This window comes from Typha angustifolia, chromosome 8 (assembly GCF_048772165.1).
Source record: "Typha angustifolia cultivar Huaian chromosome 8, ASM4877216v1, whole genome shotgun sequence".
NCBI lineage: Eukaryota > Viridiplantae > Streptophyta > Magnoliopsida > Poales > Typhaceae > Typha > Typha angustifolia.
Window position 1 is genome coordinate 1,613,550 of NC_133246.1, and position 16,655 is coordinate 1,630,204.

At 35.3% G+C, this 16,655-nt stretch overlaps 2 protein-coding genes across 3 annotated transcripts; both read left to right on the plus strand.

The window, feature by feature from the left end:
* Nucleotides 1-196: 196 nt before the first annotated feature.
* Nucleotides 197-4,755, plus strand: LOC140764205 (pyrroline-5-carboxylate reductase-like). Its single transcript, XM_073102641.1, has 7 exons — nucleotides 197-521; nucleotides 1,318-1,366; nucleotides 2,502-2,593; nucleotides 2,762-2,834; nucleotides 3,459-3,579; nucleotides 3,712-3,817; nucleotides 4,361-4,755. Exons 1-7 carry the CDS (start codon nucleotides 342-344, stop codon nucleotides 4,547-4,549), a joined length of 810 nt encoding a protein of 269 aa, XP_072958742.1. The 5' UTR covers nucleotides 197-341; the 3' UTR covers nucleotides 4,550-4,755.
* Nucleotides 4,756-5,439: 684 nt separating this feature from the next.
* On the plus strand, nucleotides 5,440-16,203 carry LOC140765623 (CSC1-like protein At3g54510). 2 transcript variants are annotated; one of them, XM_073104795.1, is made up of 10 exons: nucleotides 5,440-5,769; nucleotides 6,534-6,680; nucleotides 8,144-8,207; nucleotides 9,658-9,870; nucleotides 10,267-10,458; nucleotides 11,791-12,089; nucleotides 13,452-13,731; nucleotides 14,187-14,462; nucleotides 14,935-15,168; nucleotides 15,571-16,203. In XM_073104795.1, the coding sequence occupies exons 1-10, from the start codon at nucleotides 5,486-5,488 to the stop codon at nucleotides 15,718-15,720; spliced, it is 2,139 nt and encodes a 712-aa protein (XP_072960896.1). In that variant the 5' UTR covers nucleotides 5,440-5,485; the 3' UTR covers nucleotides 15,721-16,203. The 2 variants fall into 2 exon arrangements, with proteins under 2 accessions (XP_072960896.1, XP_072960897.1); XM_073104796.1 differs by having other exon boundaries at nucleotides 14,187-14,342.
* The last annotated feature ends 452 nt before the right edge of the window (nucleotides 16,204-16,655 follow it).

The window sequence follows — 16,655 nt, forward strand, 5'->3', positions numbered from 1 at the left end:
TTATTTAGTATCATTTAATCTCAACTGTTATTAATTCTTATGAATTATTTGGCTTTCCTTTAATTTAAGTCAATACCTGAAATCAGCACATTGACTTGAACCTAGATTCGATAAAGTATAGTATTTGACTTCCGCAATTTCAAATCCCATGAATAGCGGCGACAACGACTGAAATCGGAGCGCTTCTTCCGGACTAGTCGGAATAAGTATAAAACACAAACCCATCTATCCCACTCCCACCCCTTATTCGCGTATTTCATTCATCTGCTAGGGGTTTCTTCCTTTTTCAAACTCATCCACGAGCGGCGGCGGCGGCGGATACAGTGCTCCCACCCATCGCCATGGCGGACGTGTTCAAGCTAGGGTTTATCGGGGCCGGGAACATGGCGGAGAGCATCGGGAGGGGAGTCGTCAACTCCGGCGTCCTCCAGCCGGCGAGCATCCGCACCGCCCACCGCCGCGCCGAGCGCCGGGTCGTGTTCGATTCCTTCGGCGTAAAGATCCTCGAAAGCAACGCTCAGGTGAGGGTTCGATGGATGGAGTGGTTTGGTGGCCTAAAAAGTCTCCTTTTTCTTTTCCATCTCTCCTCTTTTCTTGGTTTAGATAATGATCTCCCTTTCTGTACACATTAATATAGTATCTTAAAGGAGTGATATTTGAAGATGGCAACACATTGATCATGACAAAATACCAGAAACGTTGAAGATTTGACTTTCCCATCTACTTATTCGTTTTAGGATTTCCTAGTAACCGCACTTAATTTTCGTTTGATTACTGGCACTGGTGGAAAAGGATTCATGTAGTTTACGACCGGTTGTTTTATCATAAATCTAGCAAAAATATCGATTTACCAAAGTTCCTTCTTTTCCCGATTTTGGGTGATCATTTAAATTTTCTTTTGTCTCATGAGTTAAAAAGTCTCTTTCCTCTAATCTAATATGCAAATATGGAAATATCTTTGATATAGATATGCAGTTAAAACTAGCTATTAGTTGCTTTCCCTTACCTCTATGATGTAATTTGTAACACAAAACAATAATTTATTGATTAATATATGTTGTTTTCTCTTAGTGGAAAATTAGACTGCCATTGCAATAGCCTAATTTATAAGATCCTTAGTTGCGCCATCCAGTTTTTATTTCTTTACCTCTTTTAGTGAGTTCTGATTTGCTTAGCATCTTAAAGCTTCAACATGTTTAGGCCGACATGCATTCTTATCTCCTCTTTTAGTGAGTTCTGATTTCCATTGCATTTAATTTTTTCCTGATTTTCTGTTACCTTATGTCACAATGTTCATATATTTTTCGCCACTAACAGGTAGTTGAGGACAGCGAGATAGTTGTTATCTCTGTGAAACCTCAAGTAGGTAAGTTTTCTTGTACACCCTCAGAAAAAGAGTTCTCCTGTACTGTTTTTCTAAAATTCTCATGGAGAAAAGATTGTTTCCAGCAAAATTTGTCAAGCTAATATTACTAGATTTTCTATTGCCTTTTCAAGTTTGTACCAAGAATTTGGTTGGTCAAAGGAAAATTGTTTTATTGAGATTTGAAAAATCTGGATTCTACTCAAATGCTTATGAAATGGAAAATTTAGTTTCTAGATGTTGTGCCAATCTGTTATTTTCCTCCAACGGTTCTTTTATTATAATCTACAAATTCAAACGATTAGAAAATCTGCACTTTCTTCTCTAAGGAACTATTTCTTTCTTTCCTTTTTCTCCTAGGATTTACTAGCATCTTCTTGTAATGGAAAATTTGAAATAGAATCTTTCTCATATCTGTGCATCTTTTTGAGTATATTGTAGCTTGTTCCTACCTGCACTGAGATCTAATGTTGGTATCTGCAAAGAACAGTGATGTAATAACCTTATATATATGTACCAAGAAAAGGATTATGTTATTTATGTGCAAGCTTAAGCGCATAGTTACTCTAATAGGAAAGCTGAGTAAGATTCTGAGTAGCTTGCTTGTTTCCTTGATTAAATAAATAGATAAACAGGATTTATATCCAAAATTTTAGCTAAGGATTTATATAAAGGATCTCCAGATGTACATACACCATTTCTATTTTTCTTTGTGGTGACAGTTCAATGAACTCTTACAATAACTAGGTCTCAACTTGTACTAGTATGCTCAAATCTTAGGCCATACAAGTTAGGAAGTGAAGATCTCCAAACTTGCTCGCATTTAGAAATTTTTTCCCTTTGGTTGCTTGACAACCACAGTAAACATTTCTGAAGAGTAAAAGCATCCATAAGCATGATCTTTTATGAGTACATGTAAGGCATTACTTGGAGGTGCTTATTGAGAACCCATCTGAGTTTGTGATGGTCATGATAAGAACCAACTATAAATTACTGAGGAACAATTCTCAACTTAAGTTTTATATTATACTGTTGCTTTTATGAAATTTTATCTAGGAATTATGTTATAGTGCTTTGGCACTTTTTGCTGTTGGTATTTAATAGAATTTCTCTCAGTTACTGTTCTTTGACATTGCAGTTAAAAAGGTTCTTCTCGAGCTAAAACCTATTCTTTCAGAAGAGAAACTTCTAGTCTCAGTCGCTGCAGGAATAAAAATAAAAGATTTGCAGGTGAGTATGCAACTACGGATAATTTCTTCCCAACACTGTTCCAGGAAATGGCTGGAGAATGCATTTTAATAAATGGAAAAATAGTAAGATGGCATCTTACTAAATAGGAAAAGAGGAAGCAATAATTGCTTTCATGATTAAGTGTCTTTATTTAAATCATTCATGCAGGAGTGGTCTGGTCAACGTCGAATTATTAGGGTAATGCCAAATACACCTTCAGCTGTTGGTCAGGGAGCATCAGGTATGGTAGATTGTTGATTGCTGTTTTTAAGTCAAGCAATAGCTGCTGCTTTGGTGGGGGGGAATTATAACCTTACTTTCTTAAATATAAACAAAAGCAGAGTTAGTGATCTTGAGTGACCAATTTGTGAGCTGTAACAATACTATACACCTCGTTGGCTCATTCCTACTTCCTGTTCCTTGCAGAACTTGCACAACCACTAATGATTCAAGGTTTAATTCTAGATTTATACTCTATAGAGTGTATATTCCATTCCTCTTTCCATTCGCAAATTTGGTGCTCCCCCTATATATGGTTCATTCAATGGCTTAATATCTTTCAGGAGACTCCAAAGGAGTTTGTGGATGGGATATTAAGAAGTTTTGATAGCACTTAACCTATTAATTTTATGCACCTAATAGATTACTTCAAATGCTATTTTTACAGTTGATTGCTGTTCTAAATAGCTTATATCATATGAGGTAGGTTTTAGACTGCTGCACTCTTGTCCAAATAACATATTTGTTCTTTTGTTAAGAAGAAGCACTCTAAAATGTAACATGTAAAACTGGGGAAATATGTGATTCAGTAGAAGTTTTTGATAAAATAACGTGCTGAAATTGTTAATGTTCTTGTATTTATTAGTCATGTGTGTGGGAGAAATGGCAACAAAGAAAGATGAAGAACGTGTAGCCAGCTTGTTCAGAGCAATTGGAAAGGTATGGGTAGCTGATGAAAAGTATTTTGATGCTGTAACTGGCTTGAGGTATGATTTCAACTGTTTCTCGCATGTTGTGGATTGTGATTGTAGTCTGATGTACATTTTCTTATCTTGCATAGATTAGGTACATGATTGATCATTCATCTGAAGTTTGACTTGATATTATCTGAATTCCAGTGGTAGTGGGCCAGCTTACATATATCTAGCAATAGAAGCCATGGCTGATGGTGGGGTGGCTGCTGGCCTTCCACGAGATCTTGCTCTTGGTCTAGCTTCTCAGACGGTATGTACTAGTCTACTTACTAGATCATATTTATACCTTTTGCAAAATTCAGCTATACTGTCTTAAGAGAACAAGATATACTTTTGTATTGTTCACTTTCAAACAGTATGGAACATGGATAAAGCTCCTTGATTTTCTCGTGATATGTTTGTGTTTGTGTAAAACTGTAAATCACTAAATCTTAGATAGTCCTCTTTCTATTGCCTAATATTGATGACTTAATTTTTTTTCATCAGTGTTTGGTTAATCCTTATAATCCAAATATGATCTTTCCATCCAATAATTTCATTCCAAGTCTCCAAACTTGTGGTTACTTATTACAGTCTTTTTCTTATGAGTAAGCTGCTACAACTCATCCATGAGAAGGATGACAGGCTTGTTGACTTATAATTCATTTCTCTTTCCATTTTTTTCTCATATTTTTGGCTGTGTAGCATGTTGTCTCACCAAACAAGTGAAACTTCCATCATGTGCTTATTGTGTGAACAAAGGAAACCTTTCGACTTATCATGGTATGTTTATGACAAAATCTTTTCTGCGCAGGTGCTTGGAGCTGCAGCGATGGTAAAGCATACTGGAAAACATCCAGGTCAGCTAAAAGATGAGGTCACGTCTCCAGCAGGGACTACTATAGCAGGGATACAAGAATTGGAGAGGGGTGCATTTCGCAGTAACCTAATCAGTGCTGTTGTTGCTGCCACGAACCGATGCCGAGAACTCTCACAATCATAGTTCTACTTCTTTCGTTAAGTTCTGCTAATTGAGTAAAAGCTCCATTTAATTGATGTCGGAGATTTCTTAGAATCGTTTGTCGCAAGCAATGAATGGATCTTCTCAAATGTCGGTACATCTTCATCTAGCAGATTGGGTAAAGCAATTTCTGGAACTTGTAGACGAGCTTCCTCTGAGAATCAAATATTAAGAATGATTGTTTAGTATCTATAGTTCAGAAATGTGTTGCTTGATTTTTCATCATACCTCAGTTTGAGAGTATCTGAAAGTTGGAACATACTACAGGGGGTTATTTCTCTTTTTCCAAATAAATTCAAGGTAATTCATATTTGGCGTTATCTTCCTTCTCTATCCACATTTTATTTTTATATGGATTACAGTGAAAGTGTATTGCATTCCTATCCTCGATCCACTTCTCTCAAAAGCCAAAAGAGGCCATACGCATCCCTATTATAAGATGTATAATGTATTTTCTTCTTTTTTAATTCTCTTCTAACTTATATTATAAGCTTCTAAGCTTAATTATCCTATCTTCTGACTAATATTATAGTCATTTGATGGCTCCAATAATAGCTGAGTTAATTGTTTCGCATTAGTGATGCAAATATTAATTTAGGAAAATAGTTTGATTTTATATATAAATATATATATTTTGAGTTAATGATTTGTAATTTTTTTTAACTGAAAGTAAATTATTATTCTTTTTTCCATTACCGTGAAGTGCGGCGAAAGGCCTACGTGTCAAGTAAACGTACGGACCCCTTCTTCGGTAGCCACGTGGCATCAACTCGTTCCAGTTCCGAACCGCCCTCGTCTTCTTGCATTCAAAAGAGAAACGAGTCCCGAAACTCCTCACTCCTCTCTCTCTCTCTCTCTCTCTCTCTCTAAACCATCATACCAAGAACTCGCTCCATAGATCGATAGGTGTACGTAGAGATGAATCCAGAGAGCCTGGTGGCATCGGCAGCGATCAACTTAGGCTTGGCCTTGGTGGTGCTCTACCTCTTCTCCGTCCTGAAGAAGCAGCCGGGGAACGCGCCAGTCTACTTTGCGCGGCGCATCGCCGCAGGCGAGGAGGTCCCCGTCGACCGCCCATTCTCTCTTCGCCGCCTCCGCCCATCCGTCTCCTGGATACCCGCCGCCTTCCGTCTCTCCGAAGACGAGGTCCTCCGCCGCCGCGGCCTCGACGCCCTCGTCGTCCTCCGCCTCTTTAAGTTCGGGTATTGGAACATGATCATGCCCGCCCCTTCCTTTTCTTTATTTCTTGGTATTCCTTTCCTTCATATGATTTTCTTGTGCATTAGTTATTTCCTTTAAATGGACACCTTCTTGTTCACTCTTTTACGATAAAACGATTTATGAGAAGAAAAACTTGACCTTGGTATCGTCTTATTTCTTTCCACATAAAATGTTGATGGAGAGACCCTGTGAAGATAAACTTCTATTAGTCAAGTCTGGTTCTTCTTGACATGAACCAATACATTGCTATTAATGGGCTTCGGGAATCAGGGGTGGATATGTTTGTTGTTATTTTCCTATATGATTCCCTATATATATAATTTTCTACGTATTTTGAGCGTAAGTTCTGTTTAATGGTGATGAGTGACTTGTAGAGGAAGAGCACTTAACAGGATTGATGAATAGGTGTTCGGGAGAGAAATAATTTCAAGTGCATAACGAGACTACTGATTTCAGTCCTTGATTCATGCTTCATACTTCGTTAAAGTTACTTGTTTGATGATGTTAAAATAGCATTAGGGAATATAAAGAAAGTTTTTATTACAAGTATAGTATGATAGCCCACCGGTGATAGGTATTAATTTTCTGTGTCATTGTACCTTTTCCATTATGCGAATTCATGTTGTCTTACAAATCTGTTCTCTCACATTTGGTGGGTACTATTGAGTATTTGATTTATTTGTTGGAAACGTAGACGTGTATGTGTCCTACTAATGTGCTCTTATTCATTTTGTCTGCTATGTAGGATCAGATTTTTCACAGTTTGCTCTGTTGTTGGACTATTGATTCTTGTACCAGTGAACTACACTTGCCAAGAAGATCCTTCTAGTGTTAAATTATCACACTCCATGGATTCTTTTACAATATCTAGTGTTAGACGGGGCTCCAATAGGTGAGATGTTTTCTTCCATCATATCCTTAAATTTGTGAATGAAATTTCACCTCATTTCTGGGCCTTTTTGTGATCATATTTCGATACTTGTCTTTTTTTTGGATTTATTTTTCGAGCAAAAAAGAATGGTCAGATTGGTACAATCAAATTTATCGGTTCCAATCTTCTAGTTGTTACATTCTCTATTATTACAAATTTACAATATGGATGTATACTTGTGTGTGTGCGAGTCAATATGAGTTTGGGGAGGATATGGCTCAAAAAATGATATAATTGTGAACACTATGGTGAGGATTGAATTAAGTAGGCTTTTGATAAATAATCTAAACTCTATGAGGACCCTAGATATAAATCTTATAGTTTTCTTTCTCGTTATTTTTTTAAATCACCTTATGCCTCTCTCATTTTACCCGATCTTTACAATTGTCATGTGAAGTTTTTTGATATAAAGATCCAGTTAGTCCAATCAACCAAGTTTGATTTTTTATTTTTTGAGTGGCAAATTAGCTTATGATTTTAATATGCACTTGATAACTTGTTTTGAGCTAGATTCTTTTTTTGTTGATTGACATATTTTTCTCTTGAAGTTATTTCGGAATTTTTAAAAGTGAATCTACAAAAATATTTAGGATTTTCTGTGATTTCTTTTTTAAAATAAAAATAAGAAAAAATTGTTGCGTTCAAATGCTCATACTTTTGCGCTAGAACAGCTTGAGTTTTTGTTTAATATGGCATCTGAACCCTAAAACCCATCTTCCCCACCTTCAAAGTTCAAACCCACCATCCCACATTAACTTGGATTAATTGTATCAGATATTAAATTATGAGTTGATTGTATCATTGTTTTCCCATATCCGATTATTTTGAAGAGTGAATTATAGTTGGCAGACTTACATGCCAATTGCCTAGGTATGTCAGCAATCACATGATGTATTTTCTGAAAGAAAGCATTATCAACAGCCCATGATCATGGCAAGGTTTTTGAATTCTACTGTATTTCTATATTTCTCCCTCTATTCCAATGCTGGAATACCTTGTAGCATGCAGTTTTTGTAAAATAAATTCACCCAATTTGCTTTTTGCTTTTTCTTTAGAAGCTTCAAATTTATGCACTTTGTTAACAGTCAAACATATCTCTAAGCCAATCATGCTATCTTCATGAATATAATTCCAATGTGCTATTAACAGATGTTGGCCTCTTTGTTATTACTTTATCTTCTTTCAGGGTATTGTAATTTTAGTGATATAATTTTACTATTCAAGAAGCATGGTGCAAGTTAATGTGATGAACGTCTGTTTCCTGTCAATGTAGTGTAGTGAAGCCATTTTTTTCTTCAATTTGGATTGTTCATTCCTTCTTTCCTTTTTCTATGGACACGATTATACTCATGTTTTTTGGATAAGTGATATAAATCTTTATCTTGCTTTTCTGCAGTTATATTAGGAGATCTTTTCTTTTGCAGGTTATGGGTACATTTTTCATGCCTGTGCTTCATATCATTCTACGTAATGTATTTGCTGCATAAGGTGCGTATCCATGGATAACCTTAAAGTACCTCATATATTTGTATTAATATGATTTTTTATTTTAATGATTTTTTATTTTAATTTTTTCCAGTATATCTGTGTTGATATGTTGCTCATGTGCAAATCTTCTGCTAAATGATTTTGTTTTCTTCAAGCCTACTGTTTGGAGGCTTACGATCTTATTTAAAGAAATAAACTTCTGATGATCAGTATTTATTACATCATCTTGTTTTTTGGCATGTTGTAATAGTTTGCTAATGTTAATCCCCATGTCATAGAAGGTACCACTACATAACTCAAAGTATATGTTAAATGTTAATCACAGAATGCTTAGAGAGTTATAACGTGACCCAAGGCATGGCTTTCTTTAAGACAACAATTGGAAGGGGAATGGTAGGTGGTGGTCAATTCTTAAAGGTCAAGAAAGTTTTAAGTCTAGGTGGCTCTTTGAAAACAAGGTAACAATGAAAGGGCGTGAATGTTGTAATGCAGCTCATGTTTTTTACAAATGTCATGGTAATCAGCTGACTAGCTACATGCATTGTTCAGAAGAGATCCCCCGATTAAGTGGTTATAATGTATCATTTAATAAAGTAGAGTGCTTCACTGGTGTGATGGTAAATGTTTCAATGTTTCAACTTATGGAAACAACCTCCTCAGTAATAAGGTAAGGTTGCATACATCTTCTCTCCACATATGCTGCATCCTCGGGGGCCTCATGCTCTTGCCACAGCAACCAGCTGACTAGCAACATGCATTGTTTGGGAGAGATGTCCTGAAAATGTGGCTTATAATGTATCATTTAATAAGCTAGAGTGATTCACTTGATGTGACAGCAAAAGCTAGCCCTTTGCATCCAAGGGGGTCAAGGTTTTAAGTTGTGGAAATAACCTCCTCGGTAATAAGATAAGGCTGCATACATCAGCTGCCCATATCCTGCATCCTGAGGAGCCTCATGCTATTCGACGCCCTTTTTGGTATCATTTACGAGTTGAAAAAGTTGAAGCAAATGAGATCATCTGTTGCAGGAGAAACATATAGGTCAATCTTGAAAGGTGGACAGTTCGCATGAGATTTAATGGTGAATAGGTACAGATTATCCACTAATCACAGGATAGACAGCGGGGAAACTTTTGCGACTTAATTGCTGGAAATGGAAGTATCTTAATTCTTAAGTGAATGTTTAGTAAAATAAGAATGTCTAAGTGGGAGTGGGGAAGAAAAAGAACAACTTCTGTACCTCACGTGTATCTAACTAGAAGTTGTATCAACTTTTACCAGGCACTAAAACCTAAATCTTATAAGAAATTTCTGATACACGTTTAGTTCTCAACAAACTGAGAGCATGTAACAAGGTACTTTAGATTTAAATGTTTCATTCCAGTTGAGCATTAAACCTCTTCACTCTTCTCAGTTAATATTTTTTGCATTTCTCCTTGATTTGAAGCAGGAATACAAGAGTATACTCAAACTTAGGATTCTACAGATTGGTTATCATAGGCAGCATCCTGACCAGTTCACTGTGCTGGTTCGAGGAATTCCTTTATGCACAGAGCACGATGCCCGCGGGTGTTCTGTTGATCACTTCTTCTCCAAGTACTATCCTTTTACATATCAATCTTATCAGATAATTTATGATGGGCAAAACATTGAAGAACTGTTGGTAAGCTATTTAGCTACACAATATAGTAGAAAGTACTCATTTCTTGTGGAAATTCGATTGGATGTTCCACCTACAACATCTTTTTTGTGATACTATGGATTACTCCTTACTATTTACAAGGTAGCTCTATCTTTTTGATTTTTTGCTAAGGAACACACTGAACACACTGGCCTGTAGTTTGTGTAACCTGCTACACCCCATAGACATGTTTCAAGATTCTTTTTGGAGATTGAATGGGAACTTGCTTGAAATTTGTGGACCTGATAAGCGGTCTTGTTTTGTAAAATAAAATAAAATAAAAATCTTAGCATTAACTTTGTTATAGCTTGCTATAATAAAAAAGAAACAATTTGCTATATTCTATCAGCAATAATATTCAACCTATGCTGATTGCAGAGCTTAGCATCCTCTATTGAGATAAAAATAAAGAAATTGCAACACAAGAGATTTCAGAAATGCTATCTTGGGCACTGGTTATGTAGTAAATTCCGGTCAGATTTTGCAGATGTGGCAGTGTATGAAGAAAGACTGAAGGAGGTATGCCAGAGAATACGTCTCCTGCAGTGTGATAATATTCTTAAACATAAGGTACTCCTGCTAGTTCCCTTGAACTTTCTTAGTTAAACTGTTTCTATACTATCATGATTGTGGGAATTCTATGTCTGCACCTTAGTTATAGTTCTGGACCATTGTTCTTTTCTATTCTAAATTGCTTCTAAAATTGTTAATCTTTGTTTAATTTAGCTTTATGCTTGCTTGTCCAATCTCCTTGCAGCCTATGATTTGCAAAGACTTCCTTTTTCTCAATGTTAGCTGCTAGTTATATTAATCGCTGGAATATTGCAACGAAGTTTTGCTTAATGTTGTGAGAAACGGTATACAGAAACTGATCAGAATTTCTTATTGGTGATATGAAATGGAAAAACAGTTTCTTTTTCTGTGCACCTACTACAAGAGATGCTTCTGTTTTAAATTAAAGAGTTCCAAATTATTATACATTTGCACTATATACGTTTGTACATGGAAATAACAAGTGAGACAGGCATTAGGCTTGAACAACTGTTGGCAATTGAACTCTCTGTGATCAAGTTGTGGTTGTGGTTGGTAAAACATCTTCATGATAACTTGAATTGCGATCATTATCTATGTATTATTCACATTTAACCTTACCAAGGTATTTACCCTGTCCACATTTAGTCTGTTCTCACATTCTATCTTGTGCTTCCTATTCAACAAGCACAGGGGAAATTTTTTTGATTAACATGTCTCACAATGTTAATAATATCTTATCTTGCTTGACCATAGGATATTCAGCAAGAATTAGAGCTTCAACTCAAGATTTGGTGTGACAGATTTGTCAGCATGTATTAGAAATAGAACTATGCAAGCAATGTTTTTTTATTATTTAGAATGAGGAAGAGTGTCAGGTTGATAAGGACTCTGAGTATAATCAATTATTTTCTAGGATTATTTTGAATAGCTATTCTGAAACAGAGGTTTGTTTAATAATTGGGGCAAACTTTTAAGGATCAGGGAAGAAACCAACAATGCGAACTTTTCAATGTAAAGAATTTTGGTTGTTTATATTATCTTTCTTCAACTTCAATCATTTTCTCAAACCACAGAGGCAAATAACTACTTGATTATAACTGTACCTTTTACCTCAAGATTATAAATATTCTCTTTCAAATGAAATGGGTCTAGTTGGTGTTTTTGAATTATGCATTTCCACTTTATTAAGCCTGTTAGCTGATACAATGTCTGCATATCTATCATTTTCATATGGCATATAAGTATTCAAATTTGATGTGATAGAACCATGTCTTATATTTTGTATGCCAATTGCACCATCTGAAGTTGTATGTTCATACAAGCTATTGTAGGAAGCTTATGGGTTATATTTTTGGAATTAAATTACAGGAGTTACCTGTTGCTTTTGTCTCATTCAAGTCACGTCTGGGTGCTGCTCTGGCTGCTGAGACACAACAGCATGTAAATCCACTACTATGGATTACAGAGTTTGCTCCAGGAACAAATGATATATTGTGGCATAATCTGGCTATCCCTTATCGTCGCTTAGCTGTTCACAGAATAGGAGCTCTTATTGCAGCGGTGTTACTCATAGTTTTCTTTGCTTTTCCTGTGACGGCTGTTCAAGGAATAGTACAATTTGAAAAAGTAAAGAAGTGGTTTCCACTGGCAAGAGCTGTGCAATTGATGTAAGCAATCCTAGGAATTATTTCCTTGCCGAAATTTCCTTTATTTTTGGATTTTTCTTATGTTAATGCAAAATAGTTTACTTTCTGTTTTTCGTATGTAAATATTTGACAGTAAATAACTTCCACAATTGTAGCCTCAGTTGGAGTCAATTTTTTATTGCGTCACTTTCCATAAATAACTTAAAATATTAAGGATTTATCAAGTCTTCAAGTTCATACTTGAAGTCTGAAAACTGTGTCGAAGTAGAAAAGGCTGTTTTTGGATTCTCACTTCTTTGTCAAAAGAAGTTCTCAATGATCTTCTCCTTTTAAAATTTCTCACAATTCCTATACAATCTAGATTTTCATTTACAGATTAAATATGCAATATCATTGCCAAACTACCACTGTTTTCCTCATGCGTCATGAATCCGGGAGGGAGCTCAAGTTGGAAAATCAGAGAACTGTTGCACGATAATTATAATGTATTTGTCATAAGAGTTTAACTGAAGATACCTTAGTACCTTACATAATCCATGATTCCTTACACTATGTGGTGGCATCTGTAATGTAGCTTTTGAAATCTTGAATGACCAGTCTTCCATTGTTCTTCGTTAGTTGGCTCTGTTTATAGGCTTTTTAGGACTGTAGTTGAGAATAAGGTAGTGAAGCTTATTGAATGATGCGTTGAAAGTATAGCACATTCTGGTGTGCTACATCATGCTTAATATATATATATATATATAAATTGGATCCTCAGTAAGTCAGTAACATAGATAGCATGGTTGATGGCTTGATGCCTAAAGCACGTGTATCAGTCTATGACCGTCTCTAGCGTGATCATGCAATATTCCTACAATACTTATGGAGCATGCTTTTCTATTAACTATCTCTGCTACTACCTGAGTAATACTATTTTATATCAAGTGTTTTCTACTTTAGTATTTCCATGATCTTCTCTTCATGGGGTACACTTTATAGTTTCACCTCATCGTTCTGAACTAAGTTTTCTCTCAATTGAGACTGAAGAATCCTTGGTACAATTTATGTTTCTGCAGAGGAATCACTTTAGTATGCCATGTTTCCACAGAGGAGTCTCCTTAATAGCATACTAATTGTTTGCTTGTGATTATTCATATCTGAAGTTGAAAAGGATAATTTTTTAGGGATAGTTTCTCCTGGATGCCCCCTTGTAAATTTTTTTTATTAGGGGATCCAGGTGTAATTATCCATATTTTTAAGGGCATTTTGGTATCTAGATGTTTGAAGTATCTTGATAATAATTTATTTTTTGTGGCTAAAAGTACTTCTTTAGGTATACGTTTTGCAGGTAAATAATTCACTTACCTATGCTACTGTTCCTCTGTCCTGATTATACTGCAGACCAGGGTTGAATTCTATCTTAACGGGATATCTTCCAAGTGCAATTCTCAATGGGTTCATATATTTGATTCCTTATGCAATGCTAGCGATGGCCTCATTAGAAGGTTGTGTCTCCAAGAGCAAAAGAGACATGAAGGCGTGCAGCATGGTATTTTATTTCTTGGTAGGGAATGTATTCTTTTTGAGCTTACTGTCTGGTTCTCTACTTGACCAAATTGGAGAGTCATTTGCTCATCCCAAGGATTTTCCTAGTCATCTTGCAAGTGCTGTTTCTGCACAGGTAAGCTATATCATGAAACCTTATAAGAATATACAGATCAAAGAGTATCATCTTTGGACGTTTGTGTGTAAATTTTAAAGATACCTAAAGACAAAAACGTCTCAATACTTCGCTAACCGAAAAGAAGAATCTTTTAATCCTATTTTGTCTTCTTCTTTTTTTCCCTTTTGATGCACCTTTTTCTTTCTAGTGAATCTTATTGTTTGTACATCCATTTTCAAGTTTCATGTTGCGTGCAAGTCAAATTGTCAAACTAATGTTTAAGCCACAAATAATCGTGAAACACTAATAATTTGCAGGATGTTACAGATTAAAGAGTAATTTTCTGTGGATGACTTTATTTTAAGATACCAAAATACAAAGGGAATTTTTCTTCTTTTCCCTGGTGCTCTTTTCTCTTTTTAGTTTCTGAAGAGTGCTTAAAGATTCTTATTGTTTCTCTATTTGTTTTGCAGTCAGATTTCTTCATTACATATATTTTGACAGATGGTATGTCAGGATTTTCATTGGAAGTTCTTCAGCTTGGTTTACTTAGTTGGCATTTTATGAAGGTCTCTATTGGACAAGGAACAAAGGAAGATCCTTATCTTTATGGTTTCCCATATTACAGGGTCGTGCCCATAGTTTCACTTGCAATATTGATTGGGATGGTTTATGCTGTCATCGCACCATTGTTGCTTCCATTTCTTATAATTTACTTTTTACTTGGTTATGCCGTATACGTCAATCAAGTATGTTCTTCTCTCTATAGATAAAGATATTAAATTAATTGTGTAAGATTTCTGATATTTTTACTGTGAATCTATTGCATATTTGCTTTGTTTAAGTAACCCTTATATGGTGAAATTGGACTTCATAATCTAAGATTAATCTAAATAGGGAATTAATGGAACTACACAAGTAGTTATTCAGACTTCTATATGTAGAAATCTTTTGTGAAGAAAAACTTCTTCATACATATCTGTAGATATGCGAAAGTCTGTTCATTGACACATGCGAATTACTTTTGTGGAAAGTTCCTTTGTTCGGATCCTTGTAATAACTGAGCTTCAGCACATTAATAATTATCTTTCTGTTTTAGATAATCGCTCATAAAGGTATGGGAGGTAATTTTGTTCTTACAAGCATAGGAGTGAAATCGACTTCTTCATTTCATTTTGTTTGGTTAGCTGTATAATTAATTCTCTAATATACTTTATGCAGATGCAAGATGTATACGAAATTGTTTATGATACATGTGGACAGTACTGGCCTTACATTCATCATTATATTTTTATAACCGTCATCCTCATGCAAATTACGATGATTGGTCTTTTTGGACTGAAGTCAAAGCCAGGAGCTTCAATTTCCACAATCCCACTACTTGTTTTGAGCTGTTTGTTTAATGAGTACTGCAAGATCCGTTTTCTTCCGACGTTTTGTCATCGCCCAGTCCAGGTATCTTTTGCACTAAATAATCTATACTCCGTTTTGCAAATTAGGATTGTGTTGAGAATATGATATCTACTGGAGATTAAAACCTGATTCAATTATATTAGGTTCTTTACTTATTGGAAACAGTAGGAATTGAATAACATTAGATATATATATATATGCTGTCATTTCTATTTACTTGTTGAGATGGGTTTGATGCAATGAGAACTCTTTACTCTTGAAGGAGAGAGATTTCCTCTTATATCATCACCTATATTTGTACTGTTCATCGGAATATAAAGTTTTACTCATTGTTTTCAAGGTTATCTTATTCTGCTCGGACAGCATTAAATTTTCATCGGCCAACTTATTTTAAAGATTTGTATGTATGAGTGAGCTGTGTTTTGATGTTATCTTCCTTGTCAGAATGCCAAGGACAATGACAACCTCGACGAAATGGAAGGCCTCGCTGAAAGCAATCTAGGGAGTGCAATCAATGCTTACCAGCCGCCGTGGATGCGTCCAGTGTGTTTTACTGAAGAACCTAGTTCTATACAACCCCTTGTAACTTCTTGATTTCTTCTCTCCATATATATATATATATATATATATATATATGGAGAGAAGGAATGTGTATGTGTGTGTGCAGTAACTGCCAAATAAATTGGTATTAATATAACGTGCAGTAGATCTCATGTAGGAGTAGACTAACGGTAGGCAACGAGTTACAACCATTATACTGCTTCCACCCAAAGAATAGCCCGGCCCCGGCAGACTATATAGGATAGTCCTGCACGGGTCTTCTTTCTCTTTCCCATTTTTTCTCATCTGGCTTAGTCGTGTGTTAGCTGAGGAAGTCCAGCAAGGGTTGGGTGCTTGCGCACTACCTCTATCCTCGAGTCGACCTTCGCCCCCTTGTGCTATCATTGTCGTCGAGTTGCAGTCGTCGTTGCATATCATAATTGTTGTTATTGTTTTGGATAGAATATGCGTTATTATTCTGATTTTTAATATGAGAGAGCTAAATATTAGTATAAATTATCCTAATGTTTAGTTTAATGTTAGTATAAGAAGTGATAATATATTTTGATGTGATGCGTATTCGAAGAATAATAAATTTGTATTGAGAATTTGTGTGACAAAAATACTATGTTAAATTTATAATGATAAATAGAATTTTCTATTATGATATTTATGGAGTTAAAGTATTATCTGTATTATATGTAAAATAATTATGTACCTGAGAGGGGGTAAATCTTATATTTTGTGTGAAATAATTATACATTAGAAGAAATAAAGAGGTAGTGTGAGATAATGCAGGATTATAACTCTGTAATATATATAAAATAATTATACATTAGAGAAAATAGAGATGTATTGCAAGGTAATATGAAGTTATAATTTTATATTTTATATAAAATAACTATGCAATAAAAGAAATAAAGAGATTGCATGCTAATGCGAGGTTATAACCTTGCACTTTATCTAAAATAATCATTCACAAGAGGAAA